We start from the raw sequence: 24,237 nt of genomic DNA, 5'->3' as shown, positions 1-24,237 counted from the left end.
TTTATTTTTCCCCCCCCCCCCTTTAATGAGAAAAATGTGTTCTCGTCAAGGAGGTTGTCCTTAAAAAATACAGCGCTGGGAAGAAAGGCAGCCGGCTCCGTGACATTTACCTCTGCGGGGCCACAGTTGATGTGCAGCACCCGGGAGCCTGCCCTGTGCCAGCCCTGCTGCCCGCAGCATCACCAGGAGGAGCAGGGTCAGTGCCAGGGCTCCCGGGAAAGCCCCCCCCTGGGGCACAACCCCAAATCCCCACTCAGGGCAAAGCTCCTTTGCTCCATTGTAACTCCAGGTGGGGATGTATGGGATGGCAAGTGACTCGCATCCCACAGAGGTTTTTGGTCCTTCCCTGGGTAAAACTCCCCCTGATTGCAGGTCCCACGTCCGCCCTCGGCTGCTGCACTGGCTGGGCATGGGGGAAGCAAAGAAAACGCTTCTCTACAGCCTTGTCAGGTTGGGAGCCCTCTGCCCGCTCACAGCAATCCCCTTCCCAGCTGGAGCGTTTCCAAACGGGGATGCTCCAATGTGGAAAAGCGGCACGGCGGGGCTTCGGCGCGGATTCAAACCCTGTGCCCATCGCGGGTGCTGCCTGGCAGGGACGGCGGGGCAGAGCCTGGCCTGGGGTGCGCTACCTGGCCCCTCTCTGGATGCAAACTGCACATCAGTTGCAACAGCAGCTGATGGAGACTCCAGTATATTAGCAGCATTAATTAAGTTACAAAAATTATGCATGTTATCAGTTATGAGACGACCTTTCATAAACTCAGTTATTAAAGCAATAAAGCATGACCCGCTGGTCCTAACCAGTTTAATGGCTGGCTAAGAGTGCGGTTTTCACATAATACTTTTAGCAGGTCATTAGCTGAGCAATAAGATAACATGGAGAGCGTAAGTGATGCGCGCGAATGGCAGCAGAGGCAGACACATCGCTCGATGGGGGGACATGGGGCTGGGGGTTACCTGTCCCCCCGCACCACTTGCAAGGGTGTGCAGGGGCTCTGGTGGTGGCTGGAGCGGGTGACGGTGTGGTGGGTACTGCTGGGCCTGCTCCCAGTGCCATGCCAAAATCCCAGTGTCAGGGGGGCAAATCCATTCCTGGGGTGCTGCAGGGCAGGTTTGGGGCCAGCGCTGGTCCTTCTGCAGCGCCGGTATTGCTGATCAGGCCCGTGCCGCGGGAGGGAGGTAGGGTGTTGTGATAAGGCCACCCTGGGGCTCTGCTGTAGGACGGGGGACCCCGACATTCCGCAGGGCTGGGGGAGGGATGGAGGGGCCTGGGTTCCCCCCGCATGGCTGGTCTTGGTGTACGGATGGTGCCGGTCTCGGCGTGCGGACGCCATTGGTCCGTCCAGGCTGAGACCCCGATTTGGGGGTGTGCGGGTTGGTCCCCGTCTCCCCGCTGTGCCCACCACAGCACGTGGGGACACACCATGCGCCCAGGGCCACCCGGAGGAAGCCACCGAGCCCTGGCCAAGCCCTGGCCACCAAGTCCTGCTCCCTCCACGTGCCATTGCCATTCCTGAGCGCATCCCAGCCGGGTGCCGATGCCCTCCCTCCCCATGGCTACGCCACGATATCTGGACATGCCGAGAGCTGCACCGCACCACCAGCACCCCCAGCACCCCCAAAGCGCCTTTCCCTGTCCCCGCCAGCCATTTCCAAGCACTGACCCTCTCCATAAACAAAGGAGAGGGAGAGGGAGGGTGGCTGGCATGTTAATATACTCTCCCCCCCTCTTTTCCTCCCTTCATCCCTCTGGGAAAGGCCTTTGCAGATATAAGCAAACCTTGATTAAAAGCTGCCTGACAGGCAACGGCAGCAGCAAGCAGCAGGCAAGGAAGCTCTCCAAGTCCAAAGGGAGCTGCTTCTGCTGCTGCCGCTGCTGCCTCCATTCTCAGATGTCCCTGATCCTTTAATCAATCACAGCCGCGGAAGAGAAGAGCAAACACCCGTGCCGGGGCAGAGGTATGTGCATGCATTCGTTCCGGCCACAGCTGAGGCAGCAGGGCGGCCGCACGCCTTCGGCTGGAGGCACGGAACCGTCGCTGAGCTTGGAGCTGCTCTTTCATCTCCCGGAGGCAGCAGGGGCTGTGTCCCCTCTGGTCCCTCCAGTGTCCCCACGGGACCCGGCATGGAGGATGGTACCCCACGGGGTGCAGGCAGCAGGATGGGTGCAGGCAGCGGGATGGGTGCAGGCAGCTTCTCACCTACATCTGCCCCCTCCCCAGGTGCAAAATGAGTCGCTGGAAGGGGAGGATGCTCCCAGCTCCCACCCCATGGGCTGTGCTGCGCCGACGCTCACGTGCCTGGGTAGCAGTGAGCGGGGAAAATGGGGTGTTTGCAGATGGGTACCCCCCCACTGGGGAGCTGCTGGGATGGGGATGGCCACGGGGCACCAGCTAACACAGGGCTGGCCAAAACCCAGCCGTCCTTCGACGGCAAAGCGTGGCTGGGCACGTGGTGCTGCGCCTGCAGCTCCTGGCTCAGCAGCCCCGGGGACAGCCCTGGCGGGGAGCAGAGCCCCATCCTGGGCTGCCGGGGGTGGGCGAGGGGTCTGCTCCAGCCCTGAACCACCGGCATGTGGAGAAACATCCCCCCCACCGGCATGATTTGTCACCAAGTCCTGTGTGTCACCGCAGGGCTCGTCCCCCGGTGAGGCTGGAGATGAGGGTGAAGGGAAGGGAAAAAACCACATCTTTTTAATAAAACCCAGCAAAATCCTCTCTTCCCTGCCGTGCTTCCCCAGCTCGCGTGTGGCGGCGGGGGCTCTGCCCGCGCGAGGCCGGCAGGGGCAGGCAGGGACTGCGATTTCCTTGCTTATTTTTTGCCGTTGCTTATTTTTAGCGCCGCGTCTTAATATATTGTGACAGTGCCCTGGGACGTACTGCGCCTCCGGTCGTATGAGAAGGTGTCTGGGGCAGAGCCGCTTGATGCCGCAAATGAGTTTCAGCCAATCGCCGGCACGGCGCTGGCTAACGAGGCACCCGCCGCTAACGGGGGTCCCCGGGGAGGGGACCGAGGGGGGGAGAGGCAGGGCTGAACTGGTGCGCTGAATTTATCGGGGCTCTGCGGGGAGGGACCTGCTCTTGGGGGAGCCCCGGATTTTAAAGCCCTTTTATGTTTTTTTAATAAGGCGGTTCTGGTAATGATGGGCAGATTGCTGGCAGCCGCAGCGGTGGCTCAGCCTGTGCCTGGCAGGAGCGACGTCTTCGGTCGGGGACATCCAGGGGTTTGGTGTTGTGAGCAGGGACCTCATGGGTACCGGGGGACACCGGAGCTGCGCTCGCCTCAATGACCCTACCTGGAGCTGCTTTTTGGGAAGGGTTGAAGGTTTCCAGGCCAAGATGTGCTATGCAGTTGCGTTTTTGGACCTGCAAGTGGTTTTTATCACAGAGAGGCAGCCGACAGAGACATGGGGACATCGGGATCTTGCCGGGACCGGGGTGGGAGCCCACCAAGCCAGAGGTTGCCAGCACCGGCTCAGCCGTGGGTGCAAATCTGGTGGGGACCCCGTGGCCGGGGGAGAGTGGGGTGCGTCGTGGCGCTGGTTTTGGCAGCAGGCATCTGCACGCGGGCACTGCCTGCCCCCAAGCCCATTAGTAACGGATCTTTGTGGAATAACCCTCCTCGTTAAGACAAGCTACCCCGTGTGTCAAAGCTGCTTTATAAAGAAATTATACTCGGCCCCGGCCAGGCTGTGCATATGTAAATGGGGCGATGCACAACCCCTGATTGAGACATCACAGGGCAGCTCAGCCCCGGGACCCCTGGGATTCCCCAATCCTGGCAGGAAGCGGGGGGCTCTGGAGGGGCTGGGGGGTTCCAGTGGCAGGGAACAGGCCCCAGCCACCTCCCGGGGTCCAGCAGCCCCCCATGTCCACCTGAGGCCTTGGCAGGAGCCACGGAGCTGTTCAGGGCTGGGATGTCTCCGGGTGTTGGAGGCTCCAGCATCCCGGCTCCAGCCTCCACGTCCTCCCTGCTTCCAGCCCTCCCAACAGCATCGTGATGTGGCTCCTGCCCTCTGCACCGCGGCACCTCTCTTGGTTTGGGGGAGCAGAGGGGGAACCCTCACTCATCTGTCCTCCCCCCCCAGTTTTTTCAAGATGTCACTGCATGCCCAGCGCTGGTAGTGGGAGTGTGGGGTCCCCGTCTGCTCCCCGCCTCATGCCTGACCCAAAGCCCCACTGAGCCGTGATTAAATCCTCCTGATCACACACATTGGGATGCTCCAGGGTTTGGGAGAAGCTGGAACAAAGTGCCAGAGCTGAAGCCATCCTGAGCTGAAGCCATCCCAAGCATTGGGCAGCTTTGGAGCCCATCAAGGGTCATTGAGGGACACCAGGGGACATTGAGGGACACCAAGAGACACCAAAGGACACCAAGGGATGCCGAGGTCCCTCACACAGCGTCGGTGCCTGTGCTGGCTTCTGCTTTCCAGGAAGGGGAACTCAGGCCGGGAGCGGACACGGCAGCACCAGCCCCCCCCCGGATCCGGCCGCAGCATCCCCACGTGCCGGGGCATCGGCGCCGCTTTGTGCAAACACGGTGGCAGCTCGGCGGGGAAATAAGACCCTTCTTTTTTTTGGCAGCGTGTTGCTAATCAGCACTACCCAGCGCGCACCGCCGCGGGCGCGCGGCTCGCTGCTATTTAAGGAGCCTACTTGAAATACACCTGCAAGAGGGGAGAGGAGCGCCAGCAAGTAAATAACCCAGCAACCCGCCGGAATAAAAACACTGGTGGGGGCGCGCGGGCAGAATGAGAAGAGATGCAGCGATTTAAGGAAAAAAAAAAAAAAGAAAAAAAAAAGAGGAAAATGAAGTCAATCTGGCAGTTGAGGGGCTTGGTCCCAGTCGCGCCATGGTTTTCCACAGGGATGGTCCCCAGTCCCAGTGCTTGGTGGGGACGCCCTGCCCTGATGGCCGTGGCGGGGGGTCTCGCCTGCATTCCTGACGCGGGCAGGGGGATGGATGGGGCCCCCCGCCTGCCTCCCCTCTTGGCGTGTTTACCACGCGCTGCCGTTCAGCTCCTGCCTTTCCCCCCTCCCCTTCCCTCCTTTTCTGAAACATTATAAATCAAACAGCTTAAAATGTAAAGCATCAAAAATTCTAAAACCTTCATCTATTATTAACTGTGACAGTAAATTCCACCTCTGAATGTTTCACATAGCAACTGTTACCAGGACTCAGCATCCAAAGCTGATGTTCCAGCAACTTTCCATCACGCCGCTGCTGCTCCGGTGATGCCGAGACCGGCCCAGTGAGACACGCTGCCACTCCCGACACCTTTCCATGGGATTGGGATGTCAGCAGAGAAATCCAGCTCGGATTTAGTGTGCGTAGCCCGGCCGCGCTGCCGGGATAGGAAAGGAGCTCAGCACCTGCGTGTTGGGGTGCAGGAGCTGGTGGTGGGGGTCCCCCTTTCCTCCATGATGGTCATGTAACCCCCCTCAAACTTCATTTCTTTCACCATCACGTTGTGGAGCACCATAAATAACGAGGATGGGAACGCAATAGTTGAAATAAATGGATAGAGAGAGATTTTTGCAGGGGATGCTGTTTGCTTTTCTGCCACCGCTTTGCCCGGGTGCTGGTTGTAGTTTTGACCCCCACCCCGGTGCAGGCAGTGGCTCTTGCTGCTCCGAGCATCGGTCTCGTGGTGAGCTCGTGGGTGCCCATGGGGACCGGGAGCCAGACATTCACCACCGGTGCTTATTCACCGTCCCCACACGGCATCGTGGCTCTGCTTTGTTGTGCCCCGTGCCCAGAGACTGGGATGGCTCAGGTGGAGCCGCGTTTGGGTTGGATTTGGCAGCGTGGCAGCACCAGGAGCCTGATCGGAGGCGGGGAGAGCCCTGCGGGATGCTGAGCTTGGTCCGGTGAGAGTCCAGCCAGCACACCAGCATTCCTGCTGCCAAGCCACGATCACGGCGAGACTCACACCAGCATCCCCAAGCACCCCAAACCCCCCTAGCAGTGCCCACCAGACCATGCCTGGTGTCCCCATGCCCCAACATGGTCATCCCCGCTTTGCCATCATCCCGGCTGTGCCGCCTTCCCGCAAATCCCAGTGGCTGCCCTCGTGCCGCCGGGATCTCTGCCGTGCCGTGCCGTGCCGGCTGCAGGGCCGGGCAGCAGCGGCTGCTCCGCCGCCTCCCCAGGGACAGGCAGCAATTTTCCTGCTCTGAAGAAGCTTGTGAAGGTTTGAGTGAATCTGGGAAGCAAATCTAATTGGCAACCTGGTAATTCCTCGGGGGGACATGTACTTTGGTCATATCTAAGTACATTCCAGCCAGTGTTTAAGACACGCTGAATCCAAACTTGGACAGTCAAATACCAGCAGCTCTAAGCTCCTTATCTATTTCAGGCAGATTAACTCCTTAATCATCCCTTTTGGAAGTTCCCTGCCCCAAATTCCTCTCCCCTCTCCTTTCCCCCCTCCCTGGTTTTTCAACAGGAACAAAAGGAGCAGATTTTGCGGGTGCAAAAGGTTGGGACGGTGCCCATGGTGATTGACAGCGTCAGTAACCGGGAACGGGGAGAAGGCCTTTGGAAATCGGCTTCCCCAGTTCACCTGCCCCAGTATTTGTCTTTGGGATTTGGAGACAGGGAATGTATAATACTGAAATAATTTATCACACGACATTGAACCTCGATTTAGTTTTTCCAACCCCCTTTCATTCTATTTTTTTAACCTCGATGTATTTTTTCCAACCCCCTTTTTATTCTTATTTTTCCTTTTTCCCAGGGGATTCCTGTTCAACATCCCCTAGCAAAGGCCCAGCTGGGAGGTGCTGGCTCCCACCATGCTGGCTTGGGGAGATGTGTTGCTCTGCAGCCCCCAGCCCCACTCGTGGCAAGGGGATGCTCATTTTTCCCCCTCTTTTTCCTCCCCCCGGCAGGCAGAGGAGGCCATGCCGAGCCGCCGGGACGCAGGCAGTGCTGGCCACTGTCACTCAGGGGAGTGTCGGAGCATTACGCTTCATTACCGAGCTGTCTGCTGCTGGCGGGAGATGACTTAGAGGGCAGAGCCTGGCAGCGGCGCAGCCGAATTCATCTCCGGCGGACAGACCTGTCTGCAGGCAGACGCCGAAGTGCAGCATCTGCGGCGCGCCCCTGACCCGTGGAGGGGGGTTGGTTTGCCGTGCCGGCGGTGGGGTGACGGTGGCCTGGAAGGTGTGATTTGGCACAGCAGAGCCCCAAAAGCAAAGGCAGGAGGTGATGAGAAACCAGACCATGGGAAGGCAAATGGGGGACAGGGTAATGCCCCCTGTAACTGTGAGTCCCGGTGAGGGGGTCTCAACGGGACTGGGACCACCAGTAATATTTAATAACACTCATTTAAAACATGGGCATAAATGTCCCTGTCAACGGGGTGGGGACATGAAGACACCAGTGGCAAAGCCCCATCACCTCCTGAGAGGGAGCAGGAGTGTGGGAGGGGGACGGGGCACAGCCAGGGTCTGTCCTTTGCCCGTCAGCAGCCATCCTGCAGCCACCAAGTGCCTCCTGGTTTCGGTTGCCACAGCATGAATTTTCTGAAAGTTTTCCCTGTAGAAAAACAGGCGGTGGCCGGGGCAGAGCCTGACCCGTCAACACCAGAGGGGATGGACCCAGCGGGATGTTCGGGAGAGCTGGAAATGTCCTGGGGGTGGCGGTCACCCGTCACCCTCTGGGTCTCCAGGCTGCTGGGGATGGAGGCATCCGCCGGGGGAGGAGGTCTGGGACCCTGGCACAGGGCTGGGGCACGAGCCTGCTCCATCCCCGTCCTCCCAGTTTGGCATTTCCCCAGCGGTGCTGACTGGGACCGGGACCACCAACACTGTGCACAAACCCAGACCACCCCGAGATGGGGAAACTGAGGCATGGCTGGAGAGTGGTCCCTGTCCCATCCCAGCTGGGTTTCGTGCACAGACTGACTCCAAGCTGCAGTGCTGGGTGGGTGCCAGGTCCTGCCTGGTGTGGTTTTGCCAGGATGGAGGGCTTGGCACGTCCCTGTGGGCCAGCACAGGGTGGGGACTACTAGCCATCCCCATCGTGTTGCCCAGGGAGCGCAGCTTCGCGCGTTCAACTGCATCTGCCTGCGACATCCATGAGCTCACGAGACAGCCGCGTGCAGAGCAGATCTGGGACCAGGATGAGGATGCATTCGCTCTCCCATCCTTGCAAGAGCTTTTATTTGCTTTTATTTTTATTGCAAGCAGCATGAACCCCACGGGGCCGAGACTGCAGCCGGCCACATCCTCAGCATCACCGAGGAGGATGCCATAGGGCATCCGGCTTTCCTCGCCCAGCGAGGGGCATCCGGCAGCACCTTGGGGGTCCAGCACCCGCTTCCCTCCTGGTAACAAACCAGCATCTTGTTTATATAGTTTCAGCAAAACAGCTTGTCCGTCAGCCGTGCCAATGAGTGAGCGGTTGGGAGGCAGCTCTGCTGGGAGAATCTCACCAGCGATTTGCATACGAGTGGCGCACGAAATATTGCAAGCGATCAGCCGGCGTCGGGCCCAGGCGGCACGGCCGAGGGGCCGCATCCGGAGACCGCAGAGCAGCGGTTCATCACCGGCAGCGGTTGCCAGCATCGCTCCCGTTGCTCTGCTCCCCGCCCCTTCCCTCGCAGGGATGCGGTTTCTGTCCTACTTCAGGGGGAAACTGAGGCAGGGGGCAAAACGGGGCATGGGAGAGGGAGCGGGGGTAATATTAGCGGTCGCAATAATGGTTGGAATGGTTAGTTATTATTGGAATTGAAGTGAGTCAGGCTGAGAGCAGGAGGAGAGGGAGGAAGGAAGGGAGGAAGGAAGAAGGATCCCGACCTGTCAGGCAGAAAATGAGTAAAGAAGAAAAACGGGAGCGTGCCGAGACCTGGCCAGGCTGTTGCTTCATGCTGGCACCGCGCTGGCACCGCGCTGCTGGCTTGTTTGAGGCTGAAGAGTTGGCTGAAGGTCACCGTGGTCCTGAGTGGCTGCCCCACGGCCGCCCCACGGCCGCCCCACGGCCACAGTTGTGCAGGTCGGTGCCCCCAGCGTGGCTCGTTTTGCCCGTCCTTGCCGCTGTCTGCCCACGCCGGCAGCCACAGGCAGGTCTGCAGCAGGATTTAGGTGCGGAGGCTGGGAGAGCCGGGTCCCTCCCTAACCTCGGCCGTATTTCCAGCCTCATGACGGGCTGGTTTTCCTCTCCCCGCCAGCGCCTCAAGGTTGATGTCAATCCCCTTGCTGGGGAGCCAGAACACACAGCGCCCTCCCTCCATGTTACATCCGGCGATGAATTTTGCTCCAGAGCGTTTCCCCGCGAGAGGGAATTTGCCCAGGAAGGCTCAGGCTGAGCATCTGCTTTGCTGTGAGCCTCCAGCCTTCTTTTTTCTTTTTTTTGCCTTTTTTTTTTTCCCTCCCTTCTTCCCTCTTCTTTTATCTTCTTTTCCTTTTCTCTTTTTTCTTTTTTCTCTTCTTTTTTCCTTGTTTTTTTCTTTTTTATCTTTTTTCCTTGTTTTTTTTCTTTTTTCTTTCTTCAAACCACCACACTTTCTTTTTTTTTCTTTTTCTCTTTTCCTCTTTTTTTTTTCTTTTTTCCTGTTTTTTCTCCCCCCCTTTTTTTCTCTTTCTTTTTCTTTTTTTCGTGTTTTTTTTTTTTTTTCCCTTCCCTTCCTTTTCAAATCCTTTCTTGCCAGCTGGCATTTTCCAGCAGCAAGAAAAAACACAGCAACTTGCTCTGACTCTCAGAGCCTCCCCTCATCCTCCCCAGCCCAACCTTCTGCAAACCTCACAGCCCTGACATCAGGGACCCAAACCCACTCCCCCGCTCCCAAAGTAAAGGAGGAAAAACCAAGAGGGGAGAGGATGGAGCTGGCAGATGAGCCGGATTTCCATGTGAGGGGATGAGGTTGGGGAGGCCACGGGCTTCCCCTGGCAAGCGACGGAGAAACCGGGGCCAGCAGAAACGTTGAGTCATGAGTGCGGTTCGCAGGCGATGTTTTTTTTTCCCCGAGTAAAATTCCTCGCTGGGGAGGAGCAGAGCCGGGGCGGGGGGGCAGGGATGAAGAACTGTGCCCCCCAAATGGGGCACTGATCTCTTGATGGGGTGCACCCCGTTGCGATGGGAATTCCCTGGGCAGGTCCCCCCCCACCAGGAGGGGGGTTTGGGGTTGTGGGGGGGACCTGCCCAGGGAATTCCCCAGCAGCTGGATGGGAGGACCAGCGTGATCTGGGGGGGCTGCAGGAGATGGGGACCCCATCCCTCCTCCTCCTTCTTGCTCCCCGCATCCGCCCACCCCCGCGCAATGGGCGGTGCAGCCCCAGCTCCATTTATCATCATCTGCGGGCAAGTGAAGTGTGCAGGGAACAGCTGCTCCGGTCGGCTGAGCGCTGAAATGGGGGGGAACGCGGCGACGGGGGGAAAGCGGGGGGCTGGGGTCTGCCCTGTGGGTACCGTTCCCCCCCGCTGCCCCCCCAGTCCCTGCACTGGGGCAGAGCATTAGTTGGCATTGCAGGAGATGGGTGGTGCTGATTTGCGGGGGGGGGGGGAATTGGGGAGAAGGTGTGTTAATGGGGTGCATTGCAGAGAGGGTGCATTAAAGGGGTTCATTGGGGCAAGGGTGTGTTAAGGGGGTGCACTGGAGAGAGGTGTTAAATAGGGGTGCACTGGGGAGAGAGTGCACTAAAGGGGTTCACCGGAGATGGTGCATTATTGGGGTGCATTGAAGAGAGGATGCATTAAAGGGGTTCATTGGGGAGAGAGAGCATTATGGGGGTGCATGGGACAGAGGGTGTATTAAAGGGGTTTATTGGGGGGACAGTTAATGGGGTACATTGGGGAGAGGGTGTATTAAAGGAGTTCGCTGGGGGAAGGGTGCATTAAAGGGGTTCATTGGAGGGAGGGGGCATTAGTGGGGGGCATTAGAGGGTTCATCGACAGCAGGTGCACCCGACGGGGGTACCAACCCCTCCGAGCGAGGTGTCACCCCCCCAGTGCCAGGTCCCGCACGGGTGTCCACGGGGTGCAGGGACAGACGGACAACGGCAGCTCCACAACCTCCTGGAGGGTTTGACCCTGCCTGGGGCGAGTCCCGCGGGTCCCTCTGCACTGCCGGGGGGGTCTGTCTGTCTGTCCGTCCCCCCAGTTCCCCTCATTCCCAGCTCGTGGGGCAGGATGCACTTTCCCGGGCTGTCCCACACACCCCAAACCCCCATCTTCCCCCCCCAGCCAACCTCCCCTTTTCTCTCCTCCCTGAATAATCAAATTCTCCGGAGCAGTTTGCGGTGTGGCAGCCGGCCAGAAAGGGTTTCTTTAAACTCCATCAGCTCACAATTAAACAAATCCGGGGCTGACGCTCCTTGATAGGCACTTATTCCCCCCTCCGAGAGCCACCGAGGGGGGCCAGGGGGGGTCCTATCCCTTTACTCCTCCCTCCAATGCCACCCCACCCTGTGGGGCTGAACCCCTGGGTGAGGGTTTGAGGACTAGGAGGGGGCTTTGGTGCAGGGGTTTTTGGGGTGGGAAGCCGGGGGGGTCTGTTGTGGCAGCGCTGCTCCGATGGCGAAGCATCCCCCTGCGAGAGCACGCTGCTATTTTTAGTCGTTGAGTCCTTGTTGATGGCGCAGCAGCGAAGGCGAGGGAGCAGCCGGAGGAGCAGCAGGGCTGGGGGGTGCTGGATCAGGCCCCGCGGGATGAGCAGCAGCTGGGAAGCGAGGCCAGGGTACAGGGGGGGCTGGGGGATGCCCGTTGCCCCCCGGGGCCGAGGTGCTGGGGGTCTTGGGTGCTTACCGAGGGTCCCCTGCCAGGGAAAGTCCTGTGCTGCCTTCAGAGGGCTCCAGATCCAGCCCTGCCATGTCCCTGCCAGCCGAGGGAAGGGGGAGGAAAGAGAAGGCAGAGAAGGATGGAGGGATGGAGGGGGAGGAAAATAACACCAAACCCAGCCACGCAGCACAAATCCTCCTGAGCAGCAGGCAGGCTGTGAGCCACCGTGTGAGCGGGCATCTGCGGCGGCAGGACTGCGCTGGCCTGGCAGTGCCGCACGGTGCGGTGCCCCGGCTCGGCTCCCAGCATCAGCCCCGGGCACTTGTGGCGTGGCCTCGTGCACCACAGCATGGCCCTGGGTCATGCCCCGATGCTGGGAGGTGTAGCGGGTCCTTGTGTGTCCCCAAAGGGTGACGCTGGGGCTGTGCTGGGAGCTGTGGGGCCATCTGGGCTGTGCATGCGTCCCTGGGAGGGGACAGGGTGCTGCGGGGTGGCTGTAGCCAGCGGCAAGCGTGGCTCCTTGGCTTGCGAGATCAGGGTCACGCTGGCTCTGGGCACCATGGTGACCCCAAGTCCCTGCCTCTTCCAACGCGGATCCGTCTTGGGGACCCACATTAGCCCTGGCTATAGCCACGGTGGCTTTTGCCGGGCCGCTGAGGGCAAGTGTCCGGCTGCAGCCGTGCGCCGTCGGCCCCGTATCGATTCCTGTGGTGGGGACAGTGGGAGCTGAGCTGGAAACTTGTTCGGGGCTGGGAGAGCACGTCCGGCAGGGACGTGGCGGGGGGAGCGAGTGTGCAGGGCCCCTGGGACACGGCCACGGCCGCCTCCCCCTCCCGGGAAGGGCCGTAACCTTGCTGCTGTCGACAGCTTGATTTGATGCCATTAAAGCGTTTGCTCGGAAACAGCCTACATCAGGCGGCAACATCTGTTACGGCCCTTCTCTGGCAAATCCGCGGCGCAGCCGAGGGCAGAGCTGGCCGCCGGCTCCTTGCCGACAGGTCTGGGTGCTGCTGGGGATCAGCGTGTCCCCTCCCAGCCCTGAGCAGCAGGATCTGACCCCCGGCAGAGCCCCTCGGTGCCTGCAGGGAGATGGGCCCTGGCGCTGGGCAAGGCGCCTCGCTCTGCACCGCAGTTCGGCTCGTCTCGGATGGGGAAGCAAAGGGCAGCCCTGGCCGGGGCCTCATTCAGCCCCTCGGGTTGTGACACCCAGGGGTGCAGGGTGAGCCCCAGGCCTTGCCAGGCGCTGGGACGTGACTGAGGCTGACTGTCCCCCGCTGGGGTTATCCTGCAGGCATGGCCACGGCCTGGTCCTGCCCGAGGGCTTCCTCCAACCCACACGCATGTGCTCCCCGCTTGTGTGTACAGCGCTGCACAGCCCGCCTGCAGGTACACCCCACATGGATGTACACCCCGCCTGCAGGTACACCCCACATGGATGTACACCCCGCCTGCAGGTACACCCCACATGGATGTACACCCTGCCTGCAGGTACACCCCACATGGATGTACACCCCACATGGATGTACACCCTGCCTGCAGGTACACCCCACATGGATGTACACCCCACGTGCAGGTACACCCCACATGGATGTACACCCCACATGCATGTACACCCCACATGTATGACACCCCGTGTGCAGGTACACCCCACATGTATGTACATGCTGTGTGCAGGTACACCCCACATGTATGTACACACTGCATGCATGTATATCCCACGTGCACATACACCCCACATGTATGTACACCCCATGTACACCCCACATGCATGTTGCACCCTGTGGGCACACACACCCTGCAAGCGTGCGAACCCCACACACACGCACACCCCTCACACACACACACCCCCTCTGTGCCTCCCCACCTCTGCGTGACAGCGAGCCACCCGGCCCCTTGCACCGGCCCCAGCTGTTTGGCAAATTAACAATAATTAATTAATAACAATAATTAATAATAAAAGAGAAAGGGGGAAAAAAGCTTCCCCTCAAACCACCAGCCCAGGGTCTTCTCGAGCCAATTTTCATTTTTCAAACCTGCTTCCACGTGGAGTGTGAGGGGCCCTTTTCTCCCTTTAATTTTCTTGCTGCCGCCCGGGGCTGCCCCAGAGGCCTGGCTTTGATTTTGCTGCCTTTGTTCCGGCGCAGGACAGGGCAGCACCGCGCCCGCGCCGCGGTAGGGGCTTTTGCGCCGGCCTTAGCGGATTTTTAATTGACCCGTCTTTTCCCCAGGAAAAAGCGCAGCCAGTCGCCCGTGCAGCCTGCGAGATGCAGCTGCAATATGGGGGAGCAACGTGGAAAACATCCAAAACTGGGATGGGAGGGGGACGGGGTGCTGGGCTGGCGTGGGTGGCACCGACCCTGGCTCCAGTGGTGCGGGGGGGCACCGTGCGGTCCCTGAGCCACCGGCGGTTATGGAAATATCACTAAATAAAGCCCCGTGTGTGTGCATAGACCCCGAAAAGGTGCTGAGATGTTACCGGTGCCCACAGGGTGCTGCGAGGAAACGAGGCCGAGCTGGGACTGAGCAAACCGACGCTGCGGTTTGTGCAGCTACGGCAGAGCCGCCGCCAAAGGGACCGACTGGAGCCACGTGCCAAACGGTGCGGTGGCACGAGGGTGGCGGGAAGGGGACACGTGGGGACACACAGGCAGCCTGGCGTGGCTGGCACCGCGGGGAGGTTTGCCGGGGAGCAGGGCTGGGCACGGTTCTGTCAGACACCGCCAGCCCCCCCATGTCCCCTCCCCTTGTTACACTTGCAGAGGGGACAGCACCGGGGTCACCGCTGCGGCACGGTGCCAAGGGAGCAGCAACGGGGAAACCCCCCGGCGAGCTGCAGACCCTTGGGGCTGCCCTAACCCAGGCTCCCAAACCTCAAACCGCTCCTGAAACAGGCTCGTGTTCACCCCAGCGCCTCCCACCCAGGATGTGTGTCCCCTCCCTCACCACCGAGCCCTTCATTAGCCCCCACAAGCCACTCGGCTGCCTCCCAGATCAAACCAGTGACCCAGGTGCTTTCCTGCACCTAACGCAAGCAGGGCGAGGAAATGGGGAGGTTTAATGACGACGATGGCGAGGCGCTGGGCTAATAGACGTCTGCTGGCGGGAGCAGACAGCTTCCAGATGGTATCGCACCGGGGCAGGGGGGATTGGCTGGGCCCGGGGGGGCTGCGGGAGGCAGCAGCAGGCAGAGCCGGGCAGAGCCAGCAAGTTGAAATGACTTTTTTTGCAGCAGAGCCTGCCGTTCTGGCCCTCCACGCTGCTGCTTCCAGTAATTAGCCCAATAATTAAAAAGAATGGCGATAAGCGGGGTGTTCAGAGGGGTTCGCAGGATCCTGGCGTTCCCCAGGGAGGGTGTGTGAGGGAGGGAGGGTAAGTGATTTGCAGAGATGAGGGGCAGAAACGCAGAGCTCTGGGGCTGGAGAACCCCAACACGGTGCTGGGGGTCACTGTGCCATGTGGGGTGGGCAGGGAGGGGGTTTTTTTGCGCTGCAAAGCCGGAGTGGGCAGCAGAGATGGGGAAGGCTCCCAACAGCAGGGTTGGGAGGGCTGACTGGGCATGCTGGGGGCAGAGGGGGCAAGCTGGACCCCAGCCACCGACCCCTGGTCTTGTGCACTGTTCTGTGGAGCGGGGCGATGCGCAGGAGCTGTGACAGAGGATGATGCAGGGCAGTGAGAGGTGAGGTGGTGTAACCCCAAATGACATGACATGGGGGTGACGTGGTGCGATGCAGAACGATACACTGAATGACTCGAGCATGTCCAGAGAAGGGCAACAGAGCTGGTGCAGGGTCTGGAGCACAGGTGTGATGGGGAGTGGCTGAGGGAACTGGGGGGGTTTAGTCTGGAGAAGAGGAGGCTGAGGGGAGACCTCATGGCCCTCTACAACTCCCTGAAAGGAGGGTGCAGAGAGGGGGATGAGTCTGTTGAACCAAGGAACCAGCGCCAGGACAAGAGGGAATGGCCTCAAGCTGCGCCAGGGCAGGGTCAGACTGGCTCTTAGGAAGGATTTCTTTGCAGAAGGGGTTGTTGGGCGTTGGAATGGGCTGCCCAGGGCAGGGGGGGAGTCCCCATCCCTGGAGGGGTTGAAGAGTCGGGTTGACCCAGCGCTGAGGGATCTGGTGGAGTTGGGAACGGTCAGTGTGAGGTTCATGGTTGGACTGGAGGAGCTTCAAGGGCTTTTCCAACCCAGATGATTCTGTGATTCTGTGATTCTGTGATGTGAGGTGATGCAAAGCCAGCTGCTGCGGTGGAGGGCGATACAGGGCAGTGCAGGGCAAGGCGATGTGACACAGGGCAGCGCGATGCAGGGCAATGCAAGGCGATGCAACGCAGGGCAAGGCAACCCGACACAGGGAGGTGAAATGCAAGGCGATGCAGTGCAGGGTGATGCGAGGTGATGCAATGCAGGGTAATGCAACGGAAGGCAACTGATGCAGGGAGATGAAATGCAAGGCCATGCGATGGCGGGTGATGTGAGGCGATGGCGGGTGATGTGAGGTGATGCAGGGCAATGCAATGTGAAGCGATGCACTGCGGGGTGATGCAAGGCAATGCAATGCAAGGTGATGTGATGCAACGCAAGGCAACCCGATGAAGAGAGATGGAATGCAAGGTGATACGGTGCAGGGTGATGCAAGGCGATGCAGGGTGATGCGAGGTGATGCAATGCAAGGTGTTGTGATGCAGGGTGATGCGATGCAGGGTGATGCATCACAAGGCAACCGATGCAGGGAGATGAAATGCAACGCAGTGCGATGCCAGGCGACGTGAAGGGGATGCAGGGCAGTGCAATGCCAAGTGATGCGCTGCAGGGTGATGCAAGGTGATGCAGGGCGGTGTGAAGAGATGCAATGCAAGGCAACCCAGTGCAGGGAGATGAAATGCAAGGTGATGCGATGCAGGGCAATGTGATGTGGAGCAATGCAAGGCAACGCAATGCAGGGCGATGCAATGCAGGGCGATGCAACACAAGGCAACCAATGCAGGGAGATGCAATGCAAGGTGATGTGATGCAGGGTGGTACAAGGCAATGCAGGGCGATGAGGTGCAAGGGGATGAGATGCAGGGTGATGCGATGCAAGGGGATGCAACGCAAGGCAACCCAACGCGGGGAGATGAAATGCAAGGCAGCGCGGTGCAGGGCGACGTGAGGCAATGCAGGGCGATGCGAGGCAATGCAGGGCGATGCGAGGCAATGCAGGGCGATGCGAGGCGAAGCGACGCGCTGCAGGGTGATGCAAGGCGATGCAGGGCAATGCAGCACCATGCGCTGTGCTCCAGGGTGGTGGTGAGGCCGTGTCCCCGCGGCGCAGGCCACGCTGCCCCTCTCCGCGCGCAGCCACGCTCCCCCGGCCCGCTGCGGTGGCGATGCTTCATTTGAATTCTCGCCTCTCTCTCTTCGCAGATAACGAGCCCGCGCCATGCAGTCCTTTCGAGAAAGGTGTGGTTTCCATGGCAACCAGCAGAGCTACCAGCCGACTTCACAAGATACATCACGCCTGGAGAATTACAGGCATCAAAGTCAGGCAGGGCCGAACTGCGAGCGGCAGAGGCTGGTGGCGAAGGAGTACTACAGTCAGCAGCAACTGCCGTACTCGGGCTACGAGAACAGCGCCGTGGAGAAATACCACCGGGGAAATAAGCAATTAGCGGGGCAGCAGCTGCAAGGCAGGCCGGCCTTTTCCAATTACACCGTGCAGGAGAACAGCCCCTACCCGGCCCGTTATTCGGGGGACGAGAGCCTGCAGGCGTGGGGCGGCCAGCCACAGGCGCTGCCCGGCGGCGTGGCCAAGTATGAGGACAGCCTGATGAAGAAGACGGCGGCGCTGGCGGGTGGGCGGCCGTACCACGAGCCGGCGGCCGCCTCGCTGCCCTTCCGGACTCACTTTCAGCAGCAGCAGCAGCAGCAGCAGCAGCAGCAGCAACAGCAGCAGCAGCAGCAGCAGCAGCAGCAGCCGCCCGCGCTCCCCTACCCCAAGCTGCAGCGGCAGAAGCTGCCGAACGACGTCTCCTCGCCCATGCCCTTCTCGCAGAGCCCCCACTTCGGGCAGCACTCACAGTCCTTCCCCGCCTCCTCCACCTACTCCTCGGTGCCGGGGGGCAGCCAGCCAGCACACTCCTACAAGAGCTGCACGGCACCCTCGGGCCAGCCGCCGCTGGAGCGGCCCCTGGGCAGCGCCGCCAGCCTGGCCCCTGGCCCCCGCGTGCCCAACCTGCACGGCTACCAGCCCAACCGCATCGGCTACGAGCAGCCCCCACAACCACCGCCGCAGCCCCCGCAACCGCAGCCGCCGCAGCCCCCACAGCCGCCGCAGCCCCCGCAGCCGCCGCAGCCCTTGCAGGGGCGACATCATGCCCCGGAGACCCTCCACTACCAAAACCTGGCCAAGTACCAACATTACAACCAGCCGGGCCAGACTTACTGCCAGGGCGACGCGCCGCCCGTCCGGACGCCGGAGCAGTACTACCAGACCTTCAGCCCCAGCGCCAGCCACTCGCCGGCTCGCTCCGTCGGCAGGTCCCCGTCCTACAGCTCCACTCCCTCCCCGCTGATGCCCAACCTGGAGAACTTCCAGTACAGCCAACAGCCGCTGAGCGCCGGGGCCTTCCCGGCCGGCATCGCTGACCACAGCCATTTCATGCCACTGCTGAACCCTTCTCCCACCGATGGGACGAGCCCTGACGCTCAATCAGGGAATTGCAAAAATTTGCAGAAGGAGAAGCTGCCTGAAAACCTGCTGTCGGACCTGAGCCTGCAGAGCCTGACGGCGCTCACCTCCCAGGTGGAGAACATCTCCAACACCGTCCAGCAGCTGCTGCTCTCCAAAGCGGCCGTGCCCCAGAAAAAGGGCATCAAGACCCCGGCGAGGACCCCTGAGCAGCTCAAGGGGCAGCACTGCAGCCCTGAGAGTAGCACCTACTCAGCGGAGCAGGTGGGGACCCCCCTGTCCGACCCGCTGAGCACCCCCCAGTCCGTCCATGCCGAGACACAGGACGCCGACTATCTCAGCGGGTCGGAGGACCAGCTGGAGAGGAGTTTCCTGTACTGCAACCAGAACCGCAGCCCTGCCCGCGTCAACAGCAACTCCAAGGCGAAGCCCGAGTCGGTGTCCACCTGCTCCGTGACCTCCCCGGATGACATGTCCACCAAATCGGACGACTCCTTCCAGAGCATCCACGCCAGCCTGCCCCTGGAGACCTTCACCAAGTACGTGACCAACGAACGGGACTGTCCCCGGCTGCTCCTCAGCGCCCTGTCCCAGGAGGAGCTGGCTTCCGAGATCATCGTCCTGCAGGACGCCATCAACGAGAAGGCGGACAAAGCCTGGGCCAACTCACCCATGCTGAGCAAGGAGGCCACCAAGTCCCCCTTCCAGCTGGAGAACCACCGGCCCTGCCTGGACTCCATGGTGAAGGGTGCCTGGCCCAGCCAGGGTGACTCCAGCACGCTCACCGAGCCCCTCAAGCTGGACAAGGCTTCGGGGGCCAGCGCGGCGAAGGACTTTGGCGAGGAGGTGTACGAGGGTCCCCAGGTGGAGTTCACAGCCGCTGAGACCAAGGACGCACTGAAGGACGCTGCCCCACTGGCCTTCAACTCCAAGCCCAGCATCCCGGCGGCGACGTCGAGCGCCGGAGCCGCCGGGTACAGCTGCTACTCGAACACCACCGCCAATTCGGTGGCATCGGAGAACGCCATGGAGCAATTTGAGTGGCCGGAGGAGAGCCTGGGCGAGGCGTGCCTGCGGTGGAAGGAGCTGCAAGCCACCGACCTCCCCAAGGGCTTGTTCCCCAGCAAATTGGTGGGCTCCTGCAAGGAGAAAAAAAATGCCTGCGGCTTGGATCTGTGCGATGGCGAGCAGCCGGCCAAGAGCGAGCCGGCCCGGGACTTCAGCCAGCAGGCGATGGAGGAGGAGGAGGAGGAAACGCTGACCTATGACGAAGCGGCAAAGGCAGATAGTGAGAGGTGGCTGCAGGACACCCGGCACTGCTGCTCGGCCGGGGACTTCAGTGAAATCCCCATCATCTCCTCGCCGGAGCTGAAGGAGTCGGACCTGGAGGCGGAGGAGTACTCCTCGCTCTGCGAGCTGGCCAGCTCGGAGCAGAAGTCGGTGACGTACGACGCCTCGCCACCCAAGCCCCCGGAGATGCCCGCCGTGCTGTCCTCCAGCGAGGTGCCCGTGTCTGCCGAGGAGACCGTCAGCACGGTGGAGAAGGATTGCTCGGCTCCGTCCACGCGCCTCTCCGGCCAGTCCGTCATCCTGCTGGGCCCCGCCGTGGGCACAGAGACCAAGGTGAAGAGCTGGTTCAAGTCCTCGCTGCCCCACATCCAGCCTGAGGAGGAGAACGGCGGAGGGGAGACGTCACACCCACAGGCGGTCGATGCTGAATCCGCCCCGTCAGTCACGGTGAAGCAGCAACTCGCCCCTGAAAATGTGCTGGGGAAGATGGAGCCTGTCTCGCGGGGCAAGAGCCTCCGTAACAAGAGGGTCCACTGCCGGCTGCCGGAGGCGGACGGCCCCGGCAGCGCCATGCTGAGCCCCTTCGATGACCTGCCGGCAGCTGGTGGCATGGCCAGCGCCTGCCTTGGACCAGATGGGCAAGCAGAGATACCGAGCAAGAACGCTCACAGCCAAACGCCCCGGTTTCCAGCCGAGGGTCTGCCGGCTCGCATGTGCACCCGCTCCTTCACTGCCCTCGCCGAGCCCCGTGCCGCGGCCCCGCTGGAGGGGCTGAAGGCCCCCGCGCACCAGGAGAAGCTGGGGAAGAAGCCGGCCTGCGGCGTGAAGCAGCGGGTGGCTTTCAAAGCCAGGAAGCGCAGCAGCCGGCCGGCCTCCAAGGTGGTCCAAAACGCCAGCGACACCACCCTCCTGGTGCCTGGCTTGGTGGTGACGGAGGAAATGGCGGGGCCAACACTGCCGGAGGGGGACACAATGGAGGCGGGGGAGAGGGACCAGCGGTCGATGATTTTGCGCTCCCGGACGAAGACGCAGGAGGTTTTTTACACCAAGAGGCGGCGGGGCAAGAGGGCGGCCGACGTGCGGCTGAAGAACTGCAAGGCACCCAAGAAGCTCATCTCCAACAACCACCTCCCGCCTGCCTTCAAGCTGGCGGCCCCGGGCAGCCCCCACAAGGAGGGGAAGGTGGGTGCCCGGATGAAGCTGCCCAAAGCGGGGCCGGGCGTGGGGGGCAAGATGTCGGAGCGGCCCCTGCACTCGCTGAAGAGGAAGTCCACTTTCATCTCCCCCATCCCCGCCAAGAAGAGGAACCTGGTCCTGCGGAGCAACAGCAGCGGCGTGAAGGAGGAGAAGCCAGAGGCAACCCCCAGCCTCTTCAAGAAGATGCCCGTGGCCAAGAAGGTGAAAAGCAAGCTGCCCCCCAAGAGCTCCGGCGAAGCCGTCCCAAAGCCCCCCCCACAGAAAGAAGCCCCTGATGTCTGCATCAAGATCACCTCCCGGGCAGCCTTCCAGGAGGCCACCAAGACCAAAGTGCTGCCTCCCCGCAAGGGCCGCGGCCTCAAGCTGGAGGCCATTGTCCAGAAGATCACCTCACCCAACCTGAAGAAGTTCGCCTGCAAACCAGCGGCCACAGCGGCGGGGGCGGCGGCCACGGCGGCTGCCTACGGCACCTCCTTGAGCCCGGCAGTGGCGGAGAGGGAGCGGGCGGTGAAGCACAGCGGGGTGGCCCCGGCGGCGGGCGACGCGCGGCTGCCGAAGCCGGTGGCAGCACAGAAGGCGCCTGTCATGCCGGCGGCCGAGCAGCTCTGCCGAAACCCCAATGGTCGAGCGCCGAAGGGGAAGCTGGGTGGTGGGAAGAAGCTCTCCACTGACGGCTGCCAGGGTGAGGCCTGTACGCCGGCCCCGGGGGCCCAGCCTGGCTCCACCATGGCGACCAAGAGCTTGGGGCTCCTGCCCAAGAAGAGGAACCGCAAGGGCAAAGCGGCGACACTGGGCATGACCAAGGTGCCCCTGGGCCCCGTGCCGCCGCCGTTGCCCCGGGAACGTGCGGCCGGCCTGGGCGGCGGGGAGGAGGTGCCACGGGAGGGCAAGAAACCAAAGAGCGAGGAGAAGGAGGCGGGGGGCGGTGAGGGCCCCGCTGAGGGACGCCCCACTGCCGGGCCGGCGCGGGGACCGAAGCCGCGGGCCAACCACTCCAACTACAACGGCTACTCCAAGCGGCAGCGGAAGCGTCTGGCCCACGGCAAGGCCAAGGCAGTGCCAGCGCGGTGCAAGAGCCGCGGCAAGCGGCGGCGGCAGGCCCAGCAAGCCCCGTTGCTGCACCCCGCCGAGCCCGAGATCCGGCTGAAGTACATCTCCTGCAAGCGGCTGCGGGCAGACAGCCGGGCCCCCCCCTTTGCCCCTTACGTTCGCGTGGAACGGCGCGGTGAGTTCACCACCGCCTGCACCGTCGTCAACTCGCCCGGCGAGGAGGCCCGGCTGCAACGGGGACCAACCGGGCCGGCGCCGCGACCGCGGGCAGCCCTGCCCGCCTCCTCCACCATGCACATGGGGCCGGTGGTGTCGAAGGCGCTGAGCGCTGCCTGCCTGGTCTGCTGCCTGTGCCGCAACCCCGCCAACTACAAGGACCTGGGGGACCTCTGCGGGCCCTACTACCCCGAGGACTGCCTGCCCAAGAAGAAGTCGCGGCTGAAGGAGAAGGCGCGGGCGGAGGGGCCGGGCGAGGACGCCATCCCAGCCGCCGCGGCCGAGCGGGCGCCCCGGGGGACAGAGGGTGGCTGCGGTGCCGGTGGCAAGGCGGCGCGGCCGGAGGGTGCCGCCGAGGCGGCCAAGCAGAGCGCGCTGCGCTCCAGCCCGCGGGGCATGTTTCGTAGGCTGCAGAGCTGCTACTGCTGTGACGAGAGGACAGAGGGCGAGGAAGCGGCCGAAAAGCCCCGGCGGCACGAATGTCACAAGGCCGAGTCCCCGCCGCAGGAGCCGGCGGGTGACACGCAGGAGCACTGGCTGCACGAGGCCTGTGCCGTATGGACCGCTGGGGTTTTCCTGGTGGCGGGGAAGCTCTACGGGCTGCAGGAAGCCGTCAAAGCGGCTGCCGACCTGGTAAGAGCTCGGCCGCCCGCATGGCACCGCACCCCGAGGCGGCATCTCCCACTGGCCTCCTTCAGCCGAAGCCGTTCCCGCGGCTGCGCCGCCGGCTGGGATGAAAATTAATAGGGTTGGCCCCGACGAGGCGCCCTGAGAGAGCGGGAGAGTTCAGGCGCCATGAACCCCTCTGCTGCCGCGTCTCTGATAGCACCTAAAAATCCCCCTTTTAGGCGCAGAAGCGTATCTATGTTGTTATGTTTTGGGAGGGCGGCAGGGCCCCCCCCACCCCGGGGACCGTGAGGGTGCTGAGCCCGGTGGGTCACATCCCCCGGCCCAGCCCTGTGTTGCGTGGGGTGGTGGCTTGGAGCGGGACAAACGCAGCCTGATGAAGGCAGGATGGGAGATGAACATGGGTGCGACGTGGCCTGATGCCACAGTGATGGGCAGCAGGGGAAGGGGATCTGGAGGGAGGGAATGGTCCTACCCTGCTCCTCTCCCAGAGCGAGAGGAGCACGGGCACATCAAGTGGGAAAAATAGGGAGGGTGCTACTGGGAGACTGCCAAGGGGACACGGGGTTTTTGTGCTGGGGAGAGAGAGGGGACAGCCACCCGACAGAGGCCGGGCAGGGGGTCTCCAGCAAGCCCCCTGGTACCAGGTTTGGGGCGTGCATGCTCGCGGCATGGCTGCCTGGGGGCTGCTGCCCTCTCCCTGCCCACGCCGCGGGGCTGGGTGCTCCCCTCCCTGCAGCACCCACTGGGGACGGGGCAGGAGATGGGAGACACCGTGGTCCTCCACCACCACTGCCACTGAGCCATGGCACGGCCTTAGTCATGTCCCTTCACCTCCACACCTCCTGCCCTGTGGAGGATGGCTGCAGGCTCGGTGCCATCCCCGGGGAGCGCTACGGTGGGGAAAAACCTCGTGCGTGGCTGCAGACAGTCGAGCAAGAGGCACGGTGTCGCCCGCGGTGTGCCGGCACGGGAGGAAGGATGCTGCCTGGCGCGGCAGCCGGGGGGAGGCAGCGTGGGGCTGGAGGGCCGCAGGGACGCCGGCACAATGCCGTCACCGCCGGAGCCGTTGGGGTGCTCTGCTCCTGCGCTGGGCTCTGACGGGGTCTCTCTGTCTCTCCACATCTCTCCTTCCCTGCTCCGAATTCCTGGGTGTGTGTTTAAAGAAGTGCTCGAGCTGCCAGCAAGCGGGAGCCACCGTGGGCTGCTGCCAGAAGGGGTGTCCCCACACCTACCACTACGCGTGTGCCGTCGACACAGGTGAGCGTGGGGTCCCCTGGCACCCTCAGACCTGGCTACCCGGGTCAGGGCGGGGGGCTCGTGGCTACCTGCTTGCCGGGATGGTGATTCCCCCCTGCTCTGCACCAGCAGTGCTGGCTGGTGTCACAAGTTTGGGCGGCCTCAGCTGCACCCTTCCTGCAAACACTGCGGCTGGTCCGGCCGGTGGCGGGAGGCCGTGGGCCGGGGA

At 62.2% G+C, this 24,237-nt stretch overlaps 1 protein-coding gene across 3 annotated transcripts in view; it reads left to right on the top strand.

The window, feature by feature from the left end:
- Nucleotides 1–24,237, top strand: part of RAI1 (retinoic acid induced 1) — a 79,312-nt gene that overhangs the window by 52,444 nt on the left and 2,631 nt on the right. For all 3 annotated transcript variants that reach the window (XM_074885565.1, XM_074885567.1, XM_074885566.1), the window contains 2 exons: nucleotides 17,126–22,775; nucleotides 23,936–24,029. In XM_074885565.1, coding sequence (XP_074741666.1) covers nucleotides 17,142–22,775; nucleotides 23,936–24,029 — 5,728 coding nt within the window. In that variant the 5' untranslated portion in view covers nucleotides 17,126–17,141. The remainder of the gene's footprint in view (nucleotides 1–17,125; nucleotides 22,776–23,935; nucleotides 24,030–24,237) is intronic.

The sequence above is a fragment of the Strix uralensis genome, chromosome 16, assembly GCF_047716275.1.
Source record: "Strix uralensis isolate ZFMK-TIS-50842 chromosome 16, bStrUra1, whole genome shotgun sequence".
Lineage (NCBI taxonomy): Eukaryota > Metazoa > Chordata > Aves > Strigiformes > Strigidae > Strix > Strix uralensis.
The sequence above is the reverse complement of the archived record's forward strand: the minus strand, read 5'-3'. Positions and strand labels throughout refer to the sequence as shown.